The 23,691-nt window shown below is 58.8% G+C and overlaps 2 protein-coding genes and 1 long non-coding RNA gene across 3 annotated transcripts in view; 1 reads left to right on the plus strand and 2 right to left on the minus strand.

Annotated features, from left to right (window-relative positions):
- Positions 1 to 8,121, minus strand: part of DDX4 (DEAD-box helicase 4) — a 42,685-nt gene extending 34,564 nt beyond the window's left edge. Inside the window, exon 1 of the mRNA XM_045839886.1 lies at positions 8,050 to 8,121. Coding sequence (XP_045695842.1) covers positions 8,050 to 8,121 — 72 coding nt within the window. The remainder of the gene's footprint in view (positions 1 to 8,049) is intronic.
- Positions 8,122 to 14,532: 6,411 nt separating this feature from the next.
- SLC38A9 (solute carrier family 38 member 9) overlaps positions 14,533 to 23,691 on the plus strand; it is a 34,884-nt gene continuing 25,725 nt past the window's right edge. The window contains exons 1-2 of the mRNA XM_045839859.1: positions 14,533 to 14,688; positions 18,980 to 19,146. Of these exons, the coding sequence (XP_045695815.1) occupies positions 19,043 to 19,146 (104 nt within the window). The 5' untranslated portion in view covers positions 14,533 to 14,688; positions 18,980 to 19,042. The remainder of the gene's footprint in view (positions 14,689 to 18,979; positions 19,147 to 23,691) is intronic.
- The window catches only part of LOC123819492, a 29,142-nt gene continuing 26,952 nt past the window's right edge, over positions 21,502 to 23,691 (minus strand). The window contains exons 2-3 of the long non-coding RNA XR_006785817.1: positions 22,147 to 22,256; positions 21,502 to 22,070 (exon numbers count right to left, since the gene is read on the minus strand). This is a non-coding gene — a long non-coding RNA (uncharacterized LOC123819492). The remainder of the gene's footprint in view (positions 22,071 to 22,146; positions 22,257 to 23,691) is intronic.

A 23,691-nucleotide genomic window follows, 5' to 3' on the forward strand; every position in this document is an offset into this window, starting at 1 on the left:
GTCAGCACTTCACGTCTGAGACCCAGAGAACGGGGGCTTTCTGGCTGAACCGGGACAGAGCCGGAGTACACCCCGATGACTCAGACAGCTCCTGACTGTCGCCACGGAGTGTCACAGCGCTGCCTGTCTGTGAGAGCAGCGGTGCAGAGGAGGACGCCTGAAGGCCACTCTGAGGCCACGAGAAGGGTGTGGGGGGTGGGGGGTGAGAGCCGGCGAGCGAGGGAAACGCAGGGCTCTGCGCGCGGGGCCCGTGCGGAGACCCAAACCGTCGGCGTCGGCACGCTGTCCGCGGGGGCCCAGCTGAGGGCCAGGACCTCAGATTCTCTCATTTCTTTTCACCTCTGTACTTCTAAGTTTGGGGGTTTTTTGGTTTTGGGGAGGTTGCAAGAGGATATTTAGGTACTGGTTCAGCATACAGTCATTGGCCTAGTGCGTATCCCTGTGATTAAGAAAACGTGGTTGATGAACGGAGCTACGCAAGTGGCCGCTCTCAGGAGAAGGCAAGCGGGGAGTCCGCCTGACTCGGCGGCGGCGGCCGCAACGCCGGAGACACAATGCCGCAACAGGTCCTGGGTCTTGGTTGGGGGCTCTCCCAGTCTAGCTTCTTGAAGATCCCACACAAAACAATGCTACGCTCTGATATTCAGAAGAAGTAAACCTTCACCCCCCACAAAACCTGGCTTCTCTCCGGCACCTGGAGAACGAGCTTCCTCCCGCCCGCACCGCGGCCGCTGCGGACGGACGTGCTGTGACACGCACCGGCCGCCTCTGCCCACCTGCCCTTTGACCGCTGCGAGCGCACACACGCACGCACAGCTCGTACGGCGGAGGCAGTCAGCCTCTCTCGGCAGCGACCCCACGGAACGCTCCCCACGGAGCACGGCACTGGACGCCGATGATGAGCGGTGGGTGCGGCCTGACAGCAGCCGAGGGGACTCCACGGCACTGCGCCGCTCGTGAGAACGGCTCTCCGCTTCCCGCGACCACGGGACGACGTCCGCTCTAACCCTCCGGCCCCCAGCACCCCCCAGACTTCCCCACTGGGGGGCGGGCTGCCCGGCCCTGCTCCCCTGGCTGTGAGGGTCTCAGTGGGCCCTCCCACCTCTGATGGCGCCCCCAGCCCTCGCCCTTGCTGCGGTTGGTGACTCCGGTTCACAGAAGGCAGCCGCGGGCCGCCAGGGGCCAGCGTTTCGTGGGCATGAAGCGTCAGCGTGGGGAGATGAGACGCTTCCAGAGGTGAATGGCGGTGACCGCCGCCCAGCAGCGGGGGCGTGTGCATCCCCAGCGAGGCTGGGAGTCCCAGATGCGCACGGCGGACCGCGCACACTGCTCCGCGCTGTTCCACGTGAGGGCCCTGAGCGCCCACGGACTCTGACCACGCGGGGTCAGTGCCCCCATCTCCCGCCTCGCTTAAGAGTCAGCTGGACTTAATGCCACTGGCTTGTACTCTTTAAAAAATGGTTGAAATGGCCAATTTCATGTTACAATTTTTTAATGCAGCAGAAATAGCATTTCAGCCTGCTTTGGACTTCAGCAAAATGCAAGGCCACCAGCACAGGGGTGGCCTCGCAGGAACCTTCTGAGCTGAGCCCTGCCGCTCCCACCCATCCCGCCGTCTGTGTCGACACCACGCACACCCAGGTCAGCCAGCAGAGCCAGTGGCGGGGGGGGGACCGCAGCTGCCTCCCCGATTGCGTGTCTCTTCCTCTCTCAGACCTTCCCCCCACGCAGGGTCAGGTGCCAGAGACACCGCTGGCACCAAGCAGGAGCAGCAGGTCCGGCAGAGACAGCGGCTGCCCGGTCGCCACCACTGCGTCGGCCCCCTCCAGCGCACCCCCCCCCCCCGCAGTCCAAAGGCCTGCCCTCTCGCCAGGGCCCCGCGGCCTGCCAGCCGAACGCATGGTGTCCAGGCTGGGCCAAGGCCTTAGGCCAACCCTCCCGGCCAAACAGAACCACCCACAGCGCTGGACGCCCTCCTCTCTCCCTTCTCTGGCCGGGAGTGGCCCCCACCCCGTGCTCTCCGAGGAAGACGGACTCCCCCAGGACGTTTTAAAGATGCCCTCCGAGATGCCCGCAAGGCAGCTCTCGCTCGTGCAACAACACCCTCCACCTGCAAGGGCCCCGCCTCCCGCCTCGACACCCACCTGCCGACGAGCCCGGGCTCCTGTGGAAAGTGTCTCCGTTCGCTCCCGAAGCACACCTGTCCTGTGAGGAGGGAGAGAAGACGGGTTTTCTACCTGGAATGACGAGAATGCGTCGACTGCTCCACAGACACTAGCAAACCTTAATCGGTGGGCTTTGCTCAGAACAAGACGATGGCGGACTAATCCGCCTGGGTCACTGGGTGCTCCCTTATCAGCTGCCCCCAAATCTTCACACCAACTTGGGTGGAGAGCGTATTAACACACCCCTCAGCACCGAGGTGGGCACACTGCAGCCGGGAGCCGGGGCTGGAGGCCCCACCCTCCTCCCTCTGGGCGTGTCTGCGGCTGCTTCCGCTGGGCTCACAGAGCTGTGACCGGGCTGGACGGTCTGCAGAGCCCACAGTACTCGCCGCCCAGCTTTTTCGGGAAAGGGTTTGCTGACCACTGAAGTGGAGGCCTGGCCACCCGTGAACTTGAGAAGTATAACCAAACACTGTGCTGTAAGCGAACGCTGGCCAAGGGACACGTGGACAAAGTGACGCCCGCCAACGCGCAGCCCAGCTTAGGGAGGTGGCGCGCGCACCCAGTCGTTGGCGGGGGCGGGGAGCAGTGCGGAGCAGCTTCTACCTGTGAGACTCCCCTCGCGTTCCCGCGTGCTCCAGCCCGCAGAAAGGAACCCACGCCCGAGGAAACTCCTCCCGTCTGCCCCCGGGAGCCCCCTCGTGAATCCAGTCCGTGGCTTCCTCTCACAGGAGCTTCCCCAGGGAGCCATGCTCTGAAACTCCCCCATGCAGCAGCAGCCGGAATCAGCGTGGCCACACGGGGGGGCCTGCAGGGCCTGCCTCCACAGCACCCCCTCCAGCACAGACCCAGAGCTGCCGCCGGGAGGGAGGGAGGGCACCACGTCAGGTGGCCCCAGGCGATTTTCTAAAGGGTCTTTCCCAAGAGACCCTGAATGGCTTTCATGAGGCTTGAGTGTCTTCCAGTCACTTTCCCTAGGAGCCTCCGGTATTCGGGGGTGCAGGGCACCGCAGAGAGCTGCAATGTCTGCCGTCACCGACATCAGAGCCAACCGGGGACCCCCTTTCCCTTCTCAAGGGGGACCCCTAGAGGCCTTTTTCCTCCTCAGGGGCCAGCGCAGGACGGGGCGGGGAGAGCACCAGAACGGGCTGGTTGGGCAGCAGCTGCAGAGCCGGCAGAAGGCAGGGAGAGACTCCGGCACAAAGACCTGGACGCCTGTTACCAGATGATCTTCAGGCCTGGAGTTCAATATCCCACATACATGGAACTTACCAATCTCAAGGCAAGTTTTGAAACATCAAAAAATGTGTTCGATATAATCAGTTCAGCATAAAATTCTCAACCCTTTTCATCACCCTAGAAAGAACGGACGTCTAGTCCCCTCCAGCTACCGCCCCCTTCCCCAGCCCCCCCGCCCCCCAAGTGGAGCCCCCGCCCTTCCTCTGCGGGGAAAGGTGGGCGACCCGGAAAGGAGGAATGGGGTTGCTGCGGGCAGTGCGTCCTGCAAGGGAGGGGGGGTTGGAACCCCACTTGGTCTCCGGAGCACACTCCATCCGGTCCCGCCCACCCCTGGCTGCTGCCCGCTCTGCCCGCCCCTCGGGCCCCTCGCTGGGCCCTGACACTGGGCTGCCCCAGGGCCCACGGCTCAGCCATCCCAGTGTCCCTCTGCCCAGCTCTGCTTCACCCAGTCTCAGGCCTCCGAGTCCCACTGATGCACAGAACACGCCCCCACGACCCCTCCCCTGAGCAGCAGCCCCACGGCCCGACCGACGAGCACCCTCCCCGACGCGGGGCCACACCAGCATCACACCCTGACCACCACACGCGGAGAGCCCTCACCACCCTCCCCCACCCGTCCTCTCCCGTGGAGTCCCTCCCTCCCAGGGCGCGGCCGGCACCCGTCTGGTGGCTGGAACCGAAAGGCCAAGCCAGCACCCTGGGGTCCTCTTCCTCCCACGACCAGCCCGGCCGCTCAACTCTGCCCGCAGCTCCGCCGCCAGGACCCGCCCCCGCTCCCTTTTCCTCCCTCTTCCACCTGCCCGGCCTCCTGGGCGTTGGCCAGGCCGGCGGGGGAGGCTGAGCGAGGGCCCCCCAGAGACCAAGCCCTCTCTGCGGAAAGGGCTCGCCCGCGGAATTCCGGACGGCGGGTTTCCTGGGTGGGCCTCCCCGACCTCACAAGTGACCTGGTGAGAGAAAGGCGGAGGCCGTCCGCGAGGACGCAGAGGGGACCGCAGGAAGATGCAGCCACAGAAGCGAGGGGCAGCTGCCGCCCCCGAGCTGCGGGGTCACGGACTGGCTCCGGGCGCCTCCAGGAGGACCGCAGCCCTGCGCGCGCCTGCGCAGTGGACGGCGGGCCCGCACGCCCTCCCTCCCCCCGCCCCCCAGGACCCACCTCTGCTGCCGCGAGCCGCCCACTCTGCGGGCACTCGCCACAGCAGCCCCGGGACACCGCTCCTCCTGCGGCCCTGGGCCCCGAGTCTGCGCCCTCCCCGGGGCCTCGGCACCGGGTGCTCTGTTGTCCCAGGGAGGCGAACCCTCGCCACCCGACCTCAGTTCGGCCACCTCTGTCCGTCTGCCTGTGCGTGCCTCTGTCACACACACACACACACACCTCTCTCTCGCACACACACTTTCCCCAATTTTTTCCATGGCACTGCTCACTGTTGATAGTTACTTGGCTCTCGAATGCACCTGTCCTGCCCCCGCCCGGAGGACACGGGGTCCGTGAGAGCGAGCCCCTCGCCCGCTGCGCTCAGCGCCGCCCCCGCCCCCGGCGGGCCCCAGGCCTTCTCATCAGCTCACCCGTAAGAGCATATGCAACGACAAGCACTCCTCACACGCAGCTGCAAATCATCTACTTGTTACGATAAACAAATTTCTTCTCCCTTGTAAGCACCCTCATTATCTTCCATTACGGAACATCATGCTGTTGTAAGTCTTTTGTCTTTTCCAAGCAAATGAGTGCTTCCATTCACAAGCTGAGTTGTTTTTCTTTCTAAACACAGGGGTCTGCTACTCAAACGAACTTCCAGCAGGACGACGTGTTAGCCTTGAAGACACCCTCCCCCGCCCCCCTGAAGGTCCAGCCCCCACGGCTCTGTGTTTTCCGGCCCAGCCCCGCAAGGGCCTCTGCAGACACCCCTCGCACTTTAGGCCCAGAACCCCCTGGAAGGCATCGGGGCCGCACAGCAGCTTGTGCCGAACACCAGGATCTCACCTCCTGCTCCAGGCCCCGCACCAAAGAGAGCTCAGGAAGGCTGCCCACATACCCTGGACAGACGGGCCACACCCGCCGGCATGCCCCACACGTGTAAACTCTGAACAAACAGTGAGTGCAGCTCTCCTCCCTCCGTCTCGCACACGCTAAAGCCCCACGGTGTGGACACTGCCGCCCTCCACCCCTTCTTCTGACCCGTCAGTGCAGGCAGGGCAGCACAGCCCATTCAGGCCCCAGGTGAGGTCCAGCCCCTCCCCCCGCCCCTCCGTCAGCTGCCGGTGCTGTTAACGCCACTCCTCTGGCCCGGGCAGAGCCGGGCCTCGCCGAGTCTCAGGTGTCGCTCGCAGACCTGAAGTTCCAGGGGGCTATCCGGTCACACAGGAAAGAGCAAAGCACCTCGAAATTTAGAAGTAACCACCAAGGCCCAGAAATACATGTGATTGTTGCAAGAGCTTATAATCCAGGCCCTCATTTCTGCGTGGAAGCATTTTCCAAGTAATAGCCATTTCCCCAGACAAAAACGTGCAGCAATCAAAAACCTCACGCTGAGGCCATCCACTCCAGGCTGCAGCGGCAGAACCTACTGCAAGCACCGGCAGGGGCAGGCCGAGAGGAGGGGCAAGGACCAGCGGCTCAGCACCCCCTGCTCCCGGGGGCCAGCCGGACCCACCTCCAACCAGACTCTGCGGCCTGGTTTCTGCCCGTCCTCCTCCAAAAACGTCCACTTTTCACGGTCTCTGGACCAGCTCCACCAGCCTCTCCACCACCTCTTCAGCCTCCTCGGGCCCTGTGGCCCTCTGCCCTTGCCACCCTCCTCTAAGACTCAAGGAGGAGCACCCTGTCCATCCCCCACAGCTGGCCCTACTCGGCACGCGTGATCTTCCGTGCCCTCCATGAAGAGAGACACTATTCTCCCGCACCCCGGTGATGACTAGACTCAGAAACTGCTAGAAATCTTCCCCAGGCGCCGGCACTTCAACTCCCTTAGGCCTGCCAACTCAACGATGTCCAAGGACCACATTTTTTTCTGCTGCTTCAGTAGTGTTGTGCACGGAGAAGATGCAAACTTGCTTATCTCAATGATTATTACAAACTTTGCTTGTGGACGGACCAATTCTTTCAAGCTGTTTCCACTTTAATCGTTAGAATACGTGCCTGCTGAGACGTGCCACGGGAAGCCCCTGAGGTCAGAGAGAAGTGACCCCTGCGAGGTCTCAGAACAGGAGGCACCGCGGCCAGGAAGCAGGCCCCACCCTGCCCAGCTGGCCACGCCCTCGAGCACACCCCCCCCCCACACACACTCACCCCAGCAAGCTCCCGGGCGGCGGGCCAACCCCTGCGTGCTCAGTCGTCCGCACTGAACACCTGTTAGGTTGTCAGGTGTGTCCCCACCTCACACCTTTCGCTGCTGACCACCCTCAGGCGGCACACTCGCCTCGAAACCTAGAACCGGCACAGGCTAACCGCCACCAGAAGAACAGTGTCCAATTGCTCAAAATGATACAGTCATGTGTCCACATTAGATCTCCAGGTGAAACCCTGAGGAGCACTCGGAAAAGGCCGATCACAGACATGAAGGTGAAGTCAATCCAAGGCGGTCTCAGAGCTGCTGCAAGTTTAACGAAACGGAACACATTCAGGAAAAAAAAAAAATCAAAACTGTGCCTCTGAAAGACACTAGCTGAATAAAACTGGGCTCAGATTTCCCCTCCATATAAATGTCATTTAAAAAAGTTGCAGACCCTTCCCTAGCTTTGGCCCTTTATATTCAGCCAGGGCAGGCAAAAAGGCTGTTAACTGCGCCATGTTCCTCCAAGTCAAACAGGCCAAATAGCTACCGCAAAACCCAGCACCAGGCGTCATGTCTGCAGACATGGAGAAATCCGCTACAAATCAGACCCACACACGTATGTATAAAGAATCATAAGGTAGATTTGTTAACAGAAGTTATATTCAAGTGAGTATTCCCAGTATCATGAAACGAGGTAGGTTAGTGAATAGCACTGAAAGTTCTAAAAAGGTACATCTGAGAGATGTGAGTCAGCCGTACAGAATTTCAGACACCTTATGCAACAAACACACACGACACGCTACAGTGCAGTGCGTTGTCTGGAGAACACTTGACGAAGACAAAATCTTAGACAAAGAAAAAATAAACATCAGACAGCTGCCTACTGAAGTCCACTGGAGAAAGTGTACCTGTAAATTAAACTTTATATTATAACAACTCCATTGAGAACCAAGAGAAAATAGAACCGTAAAATATTCTTTGATCAAGTCATTCCATTTTTTAAAAAGCTCCCAGATTAAAACAAATAAGCCATAGATATTTGTGACACTATTACAGTGAAAAGCTAACGACATCCAAATTCACACCACCAGCAAATCAATTATATTATGGCAGAGCCTTTCCATGAAATGTTAAATAACCACAAGAAATTGTTTTTAGGAAACCAATATGGAATGGTGAAAAACGAAAAGGCTAGAATCAAAAATTGCAACTGTAATTTTCCTATCATTACCACCTATATAAAAACATGTTTGGAAAAAACAGAAGGAAATTAACTAAAACTAATAAGAGTTCACCCAAAACCTTCCCACCACATGATTTTTCCACTTTGATCAAATCCGTGGCATTTACGAACTGTAAACTTTAAATTGTACTACCTTCTCAAACACGGGAACGTAGGAAGACAGGTGGGGCGTGATGATTTCTGCTTCCCAGTCTTCGTCTCCCATGGTGGATTTCTGTTCTGTTTTCGTGAAAACACAGACACATTTGGCCTCAGTTACACCAGCACCGTGTCTCCAGAAGCATCAGCGATCATCGCCTCGCAGACACGTGAAACTTCTCAGCTAGGGGGTCATCTCCCCGCCAGTGTTTTTGGAAAAAAGGGGACTAAGTTTGGTTTCTTACGGGGAGGTGGCATGTAGAGCCACCCTTGTCGTCTTTGCAAGTCGGTTCGACCACTTGTGTAACCAATGACCCGGGCAACCCCCCTGACGCTCCGGAAGCTCCAGCTACGCCCCAAAAGCTGGTCGCCAGGTTTACCTCCTCCTGCGACGGGGCCCCAAGCGACGGGGAGGGGACGACTTCAGGTCCCTTAAAAGGTAGATAAGGCGCTGGGCTCGGGATTTTGACAACTGTCTTAGGGAAGCAGGCCTAGAGACCAACGAACGCCTTGGAGTTGGTGGGCAAGGCGACGAGGGTCCCGAAGGAAGGCCTAGGCCCCAACAGAGGTCCGAGGGTTCCGAAGCTGCTTCTGCGCAGACCGGACCGCCCCGCCCCTCGGCCTCCCCACGACGGGGCTCGCCCCGCAGGCGGCCGCTGGAACCCCGGGCAGGAGGTGCCCCCCGCAGGCGTCCACCTCCCGTCTCACCAGCCCGCGCCACGGGCCACGGCCGCCGCTCACCCCTTGGCTGCGACCTCGTCCCCGGTCCTCGCAGAAAACCCCTAAACGGCCGCACGTGCAGGACGCCGAGCCTGCGTCAGCTGCGTGCGGCAGCCATAAATGGCCCCGACGGCTCGCGCCGTCAACCAATCAGCGCCCCAACGGCGCGAGGCCCCGCCCACCTACTCTGCCCCCACCTCCACCATGGCCCCGCCCACCAGCGGCTGGGAAGTCCCAGACTCTGCGGCCCGTTAGGCCTAAGGGGGCAGGGCTGGGCTGTGGCCACTCGTCCCTCCAGCCTTGGGGAGGAGGGTCCTCGGTGTGCAGAGCCCCTGTATTTCCCTGTGCGAGCGCCACCGGACACACACGCGCCCCCCACCCTTTTCCTAGCACTGAACGCGACAGGGGACAGGGCCCGAGCTCGCTCCTACCCTGTCGCGGGCCCAGCACCACCCCACCCCCACCCCCACCCCCGCCACAGCGCGGCAGTTGGCCCCTCGGGTGATGGCTCCTGTCTCTTCTCCGGGGACCCCAGGGTCTGGTGGCAGGGTGACACTGCCCGCCGATGTGCCAGGAGGCTTCGTCCTACCAAGCCAGGGACCACGTCTTGGCAAAGGAGCTGCCCTCGGACGCAGAGGAAGTTGTGCTGCGTGGGTGGCTCATCCAGGCTTGGACGAGTGACCCCCCCTGACCCCAGGGGCACAGGTCGAACCAGAGTGGCCGGGGGCCCTGCCGAGCCTCCTGCTCCCATCGGTCACGTCGTGTGTAAGTGACGTCCAGCAGCTTTGGCCATCGTTCCAGGAAGCGTGGTGCTGGGGACATAGCTAAGGGAGGAAGTCAGCGGAGCCGGGGTTCAGTACACCAGCGGGCTCGGGGATGCGGCGCCTCTGGAGCTCTTCCAGCGACAGCTAAGGCGACAGTTACCAAAGGGGGTACGCATGCCACTGATTTTAGCAATCCATGGACAATTTTCACTTTGATAGTTATTTTTAGTGTTTACACTTAATATTTAACGTGTATGAGAAAACTATAGCCCGTCAAAACTGTGATTTCAGAAAATAATTGCTCCTTATGAAGCTAAAATAAATATTTTTTAATTAATTAAATAAAAGCTTCATCGCATTCATTGATCCAGGGATGGCAAAAAGCACGAAGGCTGTGTTGAAAAGACTGCAGTGTGGTGGCCATGGGTGTGGAGGGGAGAGACTCAGGTCTGGGGACGGTCGCTGGAGCCAGCAGCGGTCAGGCGGAGCCGTGTCCTCTGCACCTCTCCTGATGGCACGCTCACTCAGCCCCTTCCTGGTTAGCACCGCTCAGCTCCCCTGGGGCACTCTGACGGTGAGAAAGCAGACCCGGCAGACAAGACTCATTTGCTCCCCACTGAGAACTAACACATCGAGGTTCTGGGTTAGGAAGTAGTCCGGCTGGAATTGAACTGGTGTTCCTGGAGACCCCGCTTGTAGTCAGCCGGGCCTCCTAACTGACACCCCTCCAGTGGTCCCTAAGCACTCCTACAAGACTATTTGTGAGAGCTTGAAACGAGTGCAGGGTAAAAGGTCAAATGCTGGGTTAGGGCGCCTCGGACGATCCTTTCCTCAGGGGAATTCTCGGCCCTTGGCGGCACAAGTGTTTCGTCAGTGAGTTCTGGAGTTGGTTGAACGGTCACTAGGAAAGCGTAGCATCCCGAGGTCTAGCCCTGTCCATTCCCACTACATGTTGGCCATTCCTAAGAAAGGTAGCTGGCTTTTCTGTACCGCCCGGCAAAGGAGGAGGGATTTGTGAAGGTCGTCACCTTCAGTCAGGGTACGGAAAGAGGACGAATTCGCCCTGAGAAGCAGGGACCAGGCCCCATCAAGGAACAGCGAGGTATCTCTTCTCGTCCCCGTCTCCGAAGATGGAAGAGTCGGGGCTGCCAGACAGGGATGGAGGAAGCAACCACCAGCAGCCGGCTGGAAAGCTGGCCCTGGTTGTCCACTCGTTAACCACATGAACCTGGGCAGGCTACCTGGACAGCAAGGCCACCAGACACGGTTCTGGGTGTCAGGCCCTGCTCCGGGCCGAAAGACATCGCCCATGGTGTTGCAGGGTAAAACAACGTTCCTTTGCTCTAGGTTGTCTGACTGAGATAAGAGAACTAAATTGACATAAGACAGATTAACAGGAGAGAAACTGAACTTTGTACGTGCAGGAGCCCCATACAAGTATGAGACTTAAAAAGTGACCAAAGCAGGACATTTTTAAATGTTTTACATAGAGAAACCATAAATTCATGAAGAATTGACAAAACAAAAGGGTTCCGTCTTGAGTTGCTACAGTGGTGAAGAAGTAGCAATGTCTGTCCATACAGCCTTCTGAGCCCTGAATCCCCTGTCTGGTGACCAGGATGCCTGCCACCCTCTCGGTATCGGGGGCAGGGTGGGGGCTACCGCTCACACGGGAGACTTGCCTCATGATTTCCGGGGGACAGAGGAGGGGGTCCTTGCACCGGCCGTTTCTCAAGCACCTTTAATTCCCACACTGTGCCGGAGTGGCTTGGGCTACTCCCCTTCGGCTTCCGGAGCAGCTGTGCAAAGGCGCGAGGACTGTCTCAGGTGCTGGTCTGGGGCGAGCACGAGGAATCGGTGCTGGGAAACAGGTGCAGAGTCGCATGTCCAGTACTCTAGCTCACATTTGCTTATTACGTATTTTTAAATAGAAGGATAACCCAATGTGTATACAACGCCCATCTGGGAGAAAGGAAAGCGGGAACAGGCTGAGATGGGGAAGAACGTGCACCAGACTCCTCTGAGTGAGTGGATTTGATTGTAAACCCACGTGATTGTTACGCAAAATCACCAAACAAAATGAAATCAAAATCTAAAAAGCAACCTTAAAATTTAAAGCAAAAAATAAAGACACATCGGTAAATATGTATTAAATTCATGGATTAACCACACAGAGAAGAGTTATTTCAAGTGATTTAAAATACAGCATTTTGACCATAGGTTCCCAGTGGGATATATCATAAAAAGAACTACAAAAAATAAATGAATTGTATTGTTAGCAATAAAATAGTATATAGTTAATGCTTTTGTGAGAGAAAAGAGATTGAAACAGAAAATCAAAGAGGTCAAGAAACAACCCTATATTCCTAAATTTGAATTGGAAACATCAATATGACTAATGACGTATTGCCTTCAAAAAAAACACAAGAGGGTTCCCCAACTGTGCCCACTGAGGAAAGCCTAGGAACAAGGACCCACCCATAGGCGATGGGCACGCCGGCACCCAGACTGGGGTCTCCGAACCCCATCTGCCACTACGAGAAACCAGCGCTCTTGGGGGGAAGACAGATGCCATGCGGTCGGGGGCCAGGAATACACAGGACCAGCCCGAAACATCAGCTCGTATAAAATAAGCAAGAAAGCTTCCAAAAATGATCGAAGCACCAAGGAACCAACTGGATGGGCTGCTCCTAGCCAATCGGGGACACTTTAAACATCAAAGTAAACGATGATACTAACGGATTATAACCCATTGAATAAAATAGAACCCATGTAGCAGTGGGCATTGGAACAGTGGGGAACTGTCACCCGCCCCACCACTCCTTTGGCGTGGTTTCTGGGAGCGAGGACCTGCCGAACATCATGGCTGAGCCTGGCCTGCCTCACACGTGTTCAGAACGCCTACGGTAACCCATGGGTGGGCAAACCCAGCTAACAGGATGGGTGTGCTGTAGCGTATTGGTGGTTCACCCCCGTGGTTGCATTGTGGCATGGGAGTGTACTGCACCCCGTGTCCTTAGCCTGGAAAAGATCAAAATTCAAAATGCAAAGTATAGTTTCCACTGAAAGTGTATCACTTTCATATCAGTGCAAAGTCAAAAAGTCGTAGCTCAAACCATGGGAAGTCTGGACCGTTTGCATTCCTTATGAGGCAGGAGAATGGGAAGCTGGGGAGGTTCCTGGGCGAGGGGAACAGGGAGACTGAGACGGGAACGGGAAACACGGCCAAACCGCTCGCACGGCTCAGGGCCACTGGTGAACCGCAGACCTCCCCGCCCCTCACCCTCTGACCCCCTGACCCCTGACCCCCCGACCGAGGGCACTGGAGAGCAGGTGCTTTACCCCCTCCTCCCCGACCAGAGAGCACTCAGCCTCCCCGGCCGTGACCCACAGGTGCCGAGAGGGGAGGGGGTGCTGAGGCAAACAGAGATTCTCGACACAGAACAAAGGGGGCGAGCTGGGGGAGGGGCTGCAGCGTCCCCTGTCAGCCCCCTCCCCCTCCCCCCAAGAGAAACAGCAGGTCCTTGCTCCCCCAGGAAACCCCCTCCCAAACCCCACCTTTCCCCAATGTAAACTTGCCTCTGAGAGCTCAGGGGAAGGTGGGTGTCGGGGTTTGAACCTGCCACCTTCTCAGACTGCCGTCCTCTGACAGTAATAAAAGCGCAGTTACAGTCCGATCCCTGTCTCTGCTCCGCGGCTGAGCGGTGACCGGCAGCACGAGCCCCAGACTCGGTGGCCCTCCGTTTCCATTGTACCACTGGCCACGCGTCCGCCACGCCTTCGGTCACTGTGGCAATGTCAAGCGTTGCTGGACAGCACGACTTCGGACCTCAGTTTGAATTCCAGCTCACCGGCCTCCTACTAGCTGTTTGGCCTCGGGGCAAATCACTTAAAGTCTCCAGGACTGTTTCCTCCTCTGCGAAACAGGGGTAAAAGACGCTTCTAGAATCACGGTGAAGACTAAATGATGTATATAAAACGCTTGGCACTCAACATTAGCTGCTTCATTTGGACGTGTTGGCTCGAGTTCTTTATCACACTACAGGATATTGTCGGGGTTTTTCTGGTGGTTTTGTTAAAAAACAAAACAAAACAAAAAAAGGACCACCGGCATCCTATGGACGATGGACGTGGGTAAGCTTCCATGCGCTCTTCACAGGACCCACCTTGAGCTGACTTTTTATGACAAGCACGCTGATCTTACTTCGATTGTGTGTCTATCTGAGGTAGCTTTGTAGAAATGCCTGGGGTTGGGAGGAGGTGCCCAAACCCTCCCGAACGCCTCTTTCAGCCTAGAGCGGAGATTTTTCAACCCTCCTGCCGTGCCACAAGCATTTTTAAAACACGCAATACCGAGCTATTTGGCCAGGGGACACTGACTTTCCCCTTACATTGTCAGATAAAAAATGCCAACAGCTAACACAACTACAGCCTGTTGGGTGTGAATGAATCAAAATTATACCTATTTTTTCTGTCGGATGGACCTAAAATATATTTTTGGCGTGCTGCAGAATTTTAGAAGTTTACGCGTGCCATGAGATAGAAAAGGTTGAACGTGTCCGGTGTAGAGATGAAGTTGGCCATGCATTTAAAGGGGGAAAAAGGACACAGCGTCTGGCGGGGAGGAGTGCTGACCTAACACTTTTCTGCAAACCGGCTTTCCTCCCGTGCAGAGTTCAAGCGGAACGTGCCGGAGCCCAGAATGTCACCCGGAATGCTTGGGCCACACAGCACGGGAGTCACGTGGCCTGCGGGCTGTAAGGACTGCCGGCGCTGGCGTCCTTCCTTCGAGAAGCCTTGGAGCCCCAGGGGCAGGAATGTGACAAGCGACACGGGGGCGGGGGGGGCGGGACAGTGCGCGGCTGACGCCGAGACCCGCGAGCACCGGTCCCGCGGTCCCGGCCGGAACCGGGGGCGGGGGCTCCGCGGCCGGGGGCGTGCTGCCGTCGCAGGGTCTTCTGGGAGTTGTAGTCCGCAGCGGGGCCCGGCACTCTCCTACTTTGATCCCCCGACGGCCCCCGCGGCCGGGCCGTGGCCACTTCCTGCTCGCGGGACGCGAAGCCGGGCTCCCCCCACCCCGGTTCCCAGGACCTGGGAGGGGTTCCCAACCTCCTGCCTCGCTCTGGAGGCTGAGGGCTTGGCCCGATCAGGTACAGCATATTCCCCGGTGTTGCAACCCGCGTCTCGGGAGGGAGCGCGGCGGGGGGGGCGGCGGAAGAGCGGAGCCGGCGGAACGGCAGGGCGGGCGGAACCGCTGAGCCGGTAGGGCCGCCGGCTGTCACGGGGAAGTTCTGGGGACGCGCGTGGAACATTGGCTTCTTGGGGGAGCGATGAGGCCAGAGCCGGGCGGAGATCGCTGCGGAGGGGGGCGCGCGCGCGGCTCCCGGAGCGCGGGTGCGAGCACGTCTGGGAGACGCAGTGCGAGTGGGTGTCCGCCAGAGTCTCGGGGAGGGCGGGGTTACCTTAGCTGCACACCTGGCCGAGACGGGGTGCTGCAGGAGATCTGGGGTGCGGGAGTAGGAGCGTCCTTCTCTGTCCCAGCAGAGTGGGAAGGGAGGAAGCTCCTTGGGGCCCGAGCTAGGGCTGCAGGTGGGCTGAGGCCAGACGAGTACGCCCACCCCAGGCTTGGCTGGACTCGGGGCCGGGGAGACCGAGTGTCCCCATAGGTGGGCGGCTTGGCCTCTTCGCCTGAGAATGCCGGCAGACCCTGGGGTCCCGAGGAAGACCACCGCGGTAAAGCGGGCCGCTTGACTTCTTTGGTTTCCCTGTGCGTAGTTATGTCGACGCCATTCTGTAGCCTACTGAGTGTGTTGTGGCCTTACGTCTAACAGTGGACGGATCCTCGTTGAAGATGCTTTAGTGCTAAAAGTTGCTAACCGTCCTCTGAGCCCTCAGCGGATGATGTCTTTTTGCTTCCACGCTGACAGCTCTGGGTAGTGGTGGCTCCAGGTGGGGGTGGCTGTGACACTTCTTAAAACAACACCTGTGTTTGCCACACAGATTGACTGCTTTCACACACAATAAAAAACTTCTCTGTAGTATGCGATGCTGTTGTTTTTGGTTTTGTTTTGTTTTAAGCATTTTACCCACAATAGAACTTCTTTGATCATTGGAGCCAGCCTTGTCAGACTCTGCTGCGGCTTCCTGGGCTGAGTGCACGTGACATCCTAAGTCCTTCGTTGTCATCTCAACAGTCTTCACAGCGTCATCACCAGGAGCAGATTCCATCTCGAGAAACCACTGTCTCTGCCCCTCCATACAAAGCAGCTCCTCCCCCATTAACGTTTTGTCGGGAGCCTGCTGCCGTTGGTCCCGGCTTCAGGCCCCCCTGACTCTGGGTCTCTTTGCCCTCCCCACCGCGTCTGCAGCTGCCCCTTCCGGTGAGGTCGCGCGCCCCTCGGAGAGAATCCTTCCCGAGCGCCGGAATCCCCGTCTCCCAAACTCCTGTTCGCGCTGATCTTTTCACCTCTTCCCAGGGATCACAGATGTTGCTCGTGGCGTGTGGGACGGTGAATTCTTTCTAGAAGGTTCCGATTTACTCTGCCTGGGTCCATCAGAGGCGTCACGGCCTAGAGCCTTTGTAAGGCTCTAGCCCTTACAAAACGTGTTTCTCGAATAGTAAGACTTGGAAGTGGGAATTGCGCCTTGACCCTCGGGCTGCGGAATGGATGCTGTGTCAGCGTGAAAACGGCGCTGGTCTGCTTGCCCGTCTCCGCCAGGGCTCTCGGGTGACCAGGCGCCTCACCGACCAACAGTCGTTCTGAAAGGACCCTTTCTTTCTGAGTAGGAGGTCTCAGGAGTGGGCTTGAAATATTCAGTACACTGTGCCGCGAACTGACGTGCTGTCGGCACGCCTTGCTGTTCCATTCGTAAAGCACAGGCAGAGCCGACCGGGCATGTTGTTCAGGGCCCAGGGGCTTTTAGAATGGAAAGTGAGTGCTGGCTTCATGAACGTCGACGTCAGCAGCTGCGTGAGCCCCTCGCAGGAGAGTCTGCCTGCTTGTCTTCCGAAGCTTTGAGGCCAGGCCCTGCCTCTCCTCTGTGGCCAGAAGGTCCCGGAGGGTAACTTCCTCCAGCAGAAGGCTGAAGCATCCACACAGAAAGTCTGCTGTGTAGCCACCTCCGTGGGCCGTCATCTCAGCTGGATCTCCTGCAGGACCTGCTGCTGCGTCTGCGTCAGCACCTGCCGCTTCGCCTTGTGCTCCTGTGTTAGGGAGACGGCTCGTGTCCCTAAACCTCGTGAACCCACCTCCGCCAGCCTCAGGCCTTTCTCCGGCAGCGCCCTCACCTCTCTCAGCCTTCACAGAATCGAGTAGGGCCAGGGCCCCGCTCTGGGTTAGGCTCTGGCTTAAGGGAATGCTGGGGCTGGTTTGGTTCTGTCCAGAGCGCTGAAACTCCCTCTGTAGCAGCAAATGCGGTGGGTAGAGGACCAGGACAGAGCTGTGGGACTCTGCCATTACAAGAAGTCTGGGAGACAAGGCGCAAAGAGCGAGAGAGACAGAGGAGGAGGAGGAGGAGGGACCAGAGAGGTGTGGAGACGGCCCGGAGCCCTGGTGAATCCAGTCTGTTGAGGAGGGGAGTGATCCACTGTGGCAGGTGTTTCCGATCGGGCCAGTACGTTAAAGCAGGAGCACCGGCCCGGCCCGGGTGCCGGGGGCTCGCCCATCTGGAGGCCGCTGGAGACCCCGCAAGAGCAGCCTCTGTGGGTGCCGAGGAAGGCAGCCCGATCAGCCGGCCTAGGAAAGAATGGAGGGTCTCACCTGTTCTGTGCTTTCCGTTTGATGTCCTACCTCTGTTACCTTTTCTTTCTCTCCTTTCTTGCCCCTTTTTAGGCCAGTTAATTTTTACCATTCTCCTTTCCCCCGGCTAGACTTTCCGTCATCGGCTGTTTTCTTCGGTGGTGGTGGTGGTGGCCTTTAGAACCGCAGCCACATGCTGCTATCGTTTGGACAACACCAGGACCCCGGACACCTTCATATTCAAGGGCCTGCACGTCCCTGCTTTTCTCTCTGGTCGGGAATTTTAATTCCTCTCCCCCCAACCCTATAACGTATTGCTCATTAATTCCGCGTGGACTCATTGAGTCTGCAGATTATCTTTCACGAGTTCTAGAAATTTCTCAGCCGCTATCTCCCCCAGCATCGCCTCCGCTGGCTGCTCTCCGGTTCTCCGGTCATGTGCACGTCAGACCCTCTCACCGCGTCCCCACGTCTCCCAGCCGCTGCCACGCTCGCTGCCCCCCCCCCCCACTCCTGGATCGTTCCTTCTGATGTGATCTTGCAGGTCCCTTCGCTTTCTGGTCGACCTTTAAAACCACGTGTTGCTGAGCTTTACATTCTGGCTGTGTCCTTTTCTAAATCTTGGCCTCACGATTCCCCCGGGTCCCTTTCCAACACGCCAAGTTACTTTGTGGAAGTGCCCCCGTTTTGTCTGTTTGTTTAGCCACGGCAGGCGTGTCGTTCTATAGTTCTGCTCTGAGGACCCCACAGCCCCGGCCCTCGGGGGTCACTCTCCGCGCTGTCGTTCCTTCCCGGTCTCGCCGGCGGGACCTGTTTCTCTGCGTTACTGCTGACTGTGCGTGCTGACTGTGCGCTGCTCGCTGTCCTTGAGGGTGGTCCGCCAGTCTTCTCTGGGCCTGGGTGGAGGTGTGTCCTCCCAGAAGGGGCTCACGTTCTGCCGGTCACCTAGAAGCCTCCAGGTGTCCTTTGGGCACCTGCGCACACACTCGGAGCACAGTTCCCAGCGTGTACTGCCCCCCGCCACGTGTGCGCAGGCCGTGCCCGCTCACGCACACGCTGCACGCTGTGCTCTGTGTCAGGGAAGCGTGTCTGCGGGTCCCTCGTGGGGAAGAGAAGCAGCGTGTCTTCTCGTCGGCCCCCGTGGGACGACGAAGCTGGACGAGGGCGTGTGGCGGCCCAGCCCCGTCATGGCGGGGACGGCGAGGGGGCGACTTCCCGCCGCAGTCACGCCTCCCTCCGAGCGCGTCCGGGCTCTGCCTCGAGCCTCCTCGTGCGCACGAGGCCTGGAGACCTCAGCCCCGTTACCCCCGGGACAGCAGACACCCCCGTCCCCCAGCAGGAGCCGCCCCCTAAGCTGTGCACCCACCTGGGCCCCTTGACCTGTCCTGCAATCGGCCCGATTGTTCTCGCTGGTTTTGACGCTTCCCCAAAAAAATGTTTTTAGTATTGTACCCAGTATTTGGGGGTTTTTATCCTGCAGAAAAAGGGGTCCAAATGGCCTTGTCTGTTTTCCTGCTGGAAATGGATTGGCCCACTTTTTTGTTGAGGTGAAAATAAGCAGTGACTTTGTTTCAACTTATGAGTTTCTGGTGAAGTAAGGGTTTGGGGCACAGGCTGCGTGGAGGTATCTTCAGCGAATCCCTGTATTTTCCCAGTGTCTCACGCGCGTGGATGTATCCTCTGTCTCCTCCGACTCACACAGGACCGGCGGCGGCGGCGGCGGCGGCGGCGGCGGCGGCGCCCGAGTGTGAGCAGCGTGCCGGGCATGGAAGGCGACGCCGCGCACCTCCTCGGCCCCGAGGCCGACCTGGAAGTGAACCCCGGACCCGGGAACATCCAGTTCGACTCGGCGGATCTGAGGTCCAAAAGGCGAGTTTAAAACAGAACGCTTGTTTCCTAATTAGGGTTTTTCATTACTAAAGGAGAACTAATTTTAACCAAACATGTATAGCTTTAATTATAAAATATCCAGTTTCCTATGGGATCTGTGTGTTTGTAGTGGGAGGGGATAAATACGAATACTGTTTCCTCATTTGTATTTGACTTTTTCGACGAAACCGAACATCTCTGTTGGGGGGGGTTAGTTTTATGAAGTCGGATGCATTTGTATAGTTCGTGTAACAAATATGTACTGATCACCGGCCTCATGCAAGGTGATGTGCTCGATGCTGAGGATGGAACAGTGAAAGTAATACCTAGTCCCGACCTGCGTGGAGCTCAAATGCCAGCACACAGCTTAAGATCTGAGTGTAAAATTCGCCTCATTGCATACGTGGAAAACCCAAAAGCATCCACTGAAAAATTGTTGTCAATAGTCAGAAAATTCAGTAGGGTGACTATTTACAAAACAGGCAAAAATAAGTAGCATCCCGGTGAGAAAGTATAGTGAAGGACAGAAAAAACTCAGAGGGTGGCCTTCAGGATGTGCCAACTCTGTACGAGAGAAGCTCTGAAATACCCCTGAGGGGCCTGACGTGAGGTTGGAGCGTGTCCTCAAACCCGAGACGCCGCCCGTGAGTGCCGCTGCACGCAGACGCCGCTCTCGGGGAGCCTGCCCCCAGGGCGGCCGATGCCGTGTTCTCTCGGGCTCAGTTTTCTGCTGTTAGTTTTTTGTTTACTGAGGAACTCTTGGACGGACTCGGCGTTTTATTCCGTGTCGTTTATCTCTTGTGCAAGTCTAAAAGTGGAAATAGAAACAGTGTATCAGTGGAGATATTAATTACTACTGTGATTCTTCCGAATCACTTTTCGGGGTCATGAAAATCCGTGTTTTTCCGTCATACAGAATTGCCCTTTGTCCCATGAAGAGCACTGATAATGTAGCATTTCTGGAAAGAATTTTCTTCCAAGTCACTGATGCTTTTGGAGTGTCGATGCTTGCACTTTCCCGGTCCCACCAGAAGGTGTCACCGGAGGCCACCTAACGACACCGCGGCTCCTCTTTCTCTCCCAAACGGTCAGCCAGTGTCCTGACCCCAGACTGGAGCAGGGGTGGCGTTTCCCCGCTGCCCCGCCGCCCCGCCCCCGGGAGTGGTCCCCTGCTCCCAGGGGTGAGAAGGTGTCCAGGGCCGTGTGATGCGTCCGTCTCTGAGAGGTGTTCCGGATGTGTGCACGGTGCCAGAGTTAGTAACATGTGAGTGTGGCAAAAAGGCGTGTTCTGCTCGCAGTGGGGCGGCGAGAGCAAAGCGCCTGTTGTTTGGTGGGACCCCCCCCCCCACGTGCCTGCAGCCAGCTCCGGAGTTCAGGCGGCCCAGCAGTCTCTCTCCAGAGCGTCAACCCCAGTGTCAAACAGTGCACGTGCAGGCTGTCGAACGCAGTGTTTTTAATACTAGAAAAGGTCGGAAGAACTGTCTTTCCCCACAGGACTAGGTAAGCAAAGCATGGCCTGTGGCTACAGTGGGGCGGGGCAGTCTCACCCACTGCAGAGCAGGGAGCGGCTGTAACGCACATCGGAGTGGAACAAGAGTCTTCAGTGTCCGTTGCTCAGCGGGAAAGCCAAGGGCGGGGAAAGACCCGCAGACTCAGTGCGGGGGGGGCAGGGGCAGAGGGTCCACGGGAGCGAGCGGGAGCCTGCGGGAGTGGCGGCCCCTCAGGGAGAAGCCTCAGGCCCCGGTGGCAGGGGCAGGGACCCTGCAGGCAGGTAAATGCCGGCAGGCAGTCAGAAAACCCCCCATTCCTGGCCCCAGAGCCCCGACTCCGTTAAGGGCCGCGGGCAGCCCCGTCTGGGAGGTGAAGGGGGACTGGGTGAAGCCGGTTTCAAGGGCCCTCTTTCCGTTTCCCAGACACAGGCAGGCGTCGCTGACTGATGGGGCCGCCTGCCAAGAAGCCCGTCGCCAGGTGTCCCCTCAGTGCAGATGTGCCAGGTGCCCATACCCAGACCTCGGCCCCCCAGCCTCCTGCTCCCCCTGCCCCATCCCCGGGCTGGATGGCCCGGCCTGTCCCCCCCAGACCGGCCGCCTGTGCAGCGTGCCGCTCCGCACCACGGGGCGGTGGCCACCGGGCTGTGCTGGGGGACAGGAATCATTTGGCGGCGTCATGGTCCCTCGGGACCACCGTCGTACGGGTGGTCGGTCGGGCACCCGAATGTAGCCGCGCGGCGCTGACTGTGCCCCAGTCTCAGTCTCCCACGCAGCCGGGGTGGCCGTGCGCAGTTCGTCACAGGCAGGGGGGGGGGGGGGAATCTGCCATCGTCCTGCACGGTGGCCGTGCGAACGACCACCTGTGTGCTCCAACCCCGCGACCCCGCGAGCTGGTGAAGGCCGACGGGCGCTCAGGGTTTCTGGGCAGCCTCTGGGTTCCATGATAAATAGTCGGCCCCGGTGACAGCGGAACCGAGGCCGGCGCGGGGCATTCCACTGCGGGCGGGCGGCAGGAGCTCGGACGGTGCTCGGAGAGCTCGTCAGACCGCGGAGAGAGAGCGGAGACACGTTTCACACGATGAAACTTGTCGAAAGGAGCGGGGATCGGCCGTTTGCAGCCGCGGGGTAACAGCCCGGGTAAGGCATCTGGAAGGAGACAGATGCTCGTACAGGCTCAGCAGGTGTCCAGTGCTGGTTTGTCTGTGAAGTAGTTCATGCCGAGAACAGAAACTGTTACTTGGTAAGGGAAAAAGGAGCATCCGAAACATTCTTACCTCTGGTGAAATTGGAGTTACTTCCCTTTGCATGTGTGAGTCAAGGCCAGACACACTGGGGAGAGTTTGTCTGCGCTGGAAGCACCAGCTGAGAGGAAAACTCCGGTTGCTTCAGAGTGACCCTGTGACTTTGGTGACAGCCCTCAGCTGCCTGTAAAATCTACATTTTAATGTGTTTTAGTTACTGACTTTTAGAAATCCGGGTTAATGGAGCCTCATCCCCCCCTCGTTCGTACCTGGGTCTCAGGTCCCCGCCCCGGTCTCAGCGTGGCTGCTGGCAGGCACGTCTGTCCAGGGCCCTGTGTCAGGGGGGCCGTCCTTGACCAGCTGGTGGCTCCTTCTGGCTCTGGGAGAGGCAGAGGAGGGAGGCAAAGCGAGTTTGTTGTTAGTGTGGGAGGGGACTCGGGCCCCCTGGAGCGACTGGAAGAGCCTGCCAGGCCTTGTGGTGTCGTGCCTGGGACTCAGGGGTCCGCGGCAGAGACAGGAGGGTCCTTTCTCCAGGGGCCAGTTCCAGAGCGGCAAGGGTCGCATTTTGAGGAACTTGTTGTCCGTGTCAGGTGGAAGGGCCGAGGGCCTTGACCGTGATCCGTGCCCTGGGGCTGCCGGCCCCCTGCGCCCCTCCCTCTCCTCCTGCTCCCCCTCTTCAGGCCTCTGCTCTCGCCTCTCCGCTCCCCACTTTCCACTGGTGCTTTTCCCGGTGTGACCCTTATTCTAAACACGCGAAGAAGCCAGCCCCAGCCCCGGAGTTGCAGACGCCGTGAACCGTGTGCAGCTCACGTCTGGGTGCCCGCGCCAGGGTGGGTCTGACTCCCGGTCCCGGCAGGACCCTGCACGACCCCTGCACGACCCCTGCACTCTCTCCAGGTCGCAGTCCTTGCGTGGATTCCTCCTCGCTCTCTCCCCAGGCGCCTGGTTGCCCCCCCTCACCCCCCCGGTCCTCTCGTACTGGGTCTGCCGGCCTGCTGCCTGTGTTCTGTCTTCGGTTCCGTCGTCGTCTGCCGCTTGTTCCTGTAGCCTGCGCTCCGGCTGTGCCTTATTTTCGTCCCTCCCTCCCTCCCTCCCTCTGAAGACATAGGGGCCCCAGTGAATCTGTGGGCGCTCCTCAGGGCCGAGTCGGAGCCTGTTTTGCCGGAGGAAGAGCTGTGAGGAGTCCGCTGTGGCGGGCGGGGGAGCAGGGGAGAACCTCCCTCTCACCCTTCTAGTTCCCGCCGGCCGACCCGGTAAGTGAGTCTGCACCGGAGAGACTGACCGGAGCAAATGAGCGAACTTAATTACACACGTATGTACGGGAACTCCCGCGTACCTGGGAGTGTCGCAGCCCCACACACGTGACGCAGAACGGTGAAATGAGGTCCACGGGACGTCCGGAGCGAGGGCCGAGCTCAGGGCCCTGGGGCGTCGGGCGGGAGGAGGGCCGTTCCCAGGATGACGAGGACGGCAGGTGTTCCGTGATCAGCTGTTTTCTGGGCGGTGAAAAGGGAGCTCTGGCACTGGCTGAGGGGCCAGGCCCCTCATTTGAATCCTTCTGGGTCGCTCCGGGGACAGGAGTTTCCCTGCAGCCCGGCAGGGTCTCCGCTACCGTCAGCCCCAGGCAGTGCAGGTGCCGAAGCAGCGCACCTGCGAGGCCTGCCCCGAGCCCTGCCCTGAGCTCTTTCGGGAGCCCGGAGCGCTGCCGGAGGACAGAGGAGGGTGAGGAGATCGCACACACATCCCTAGTCTCCGTTGACTGACCCTCGGCCTGTCCCATCGGGGCGGCTTTTCCTGGCGAGGTGACAGCTGTG

The sequence above is a fragment of the Phyllostomus hastatus genome, unplaced genomic scaffold (genome assembly GCF_019186645.2).
Source record: "Phyllostomus hastatus isolate PE091 unplaced genomic scaffold, TTU_PhHast_1.1 phas_contig_329, whole genome shotgun sequence".
In the NCBI taxonomy this organism is placed as follows: Eukaryota; Metazoa; Chordata; class Mammalia; order Chiroptera; family Phyllostomidae; genus Phyllostomus; species Phyllostomus hastatus.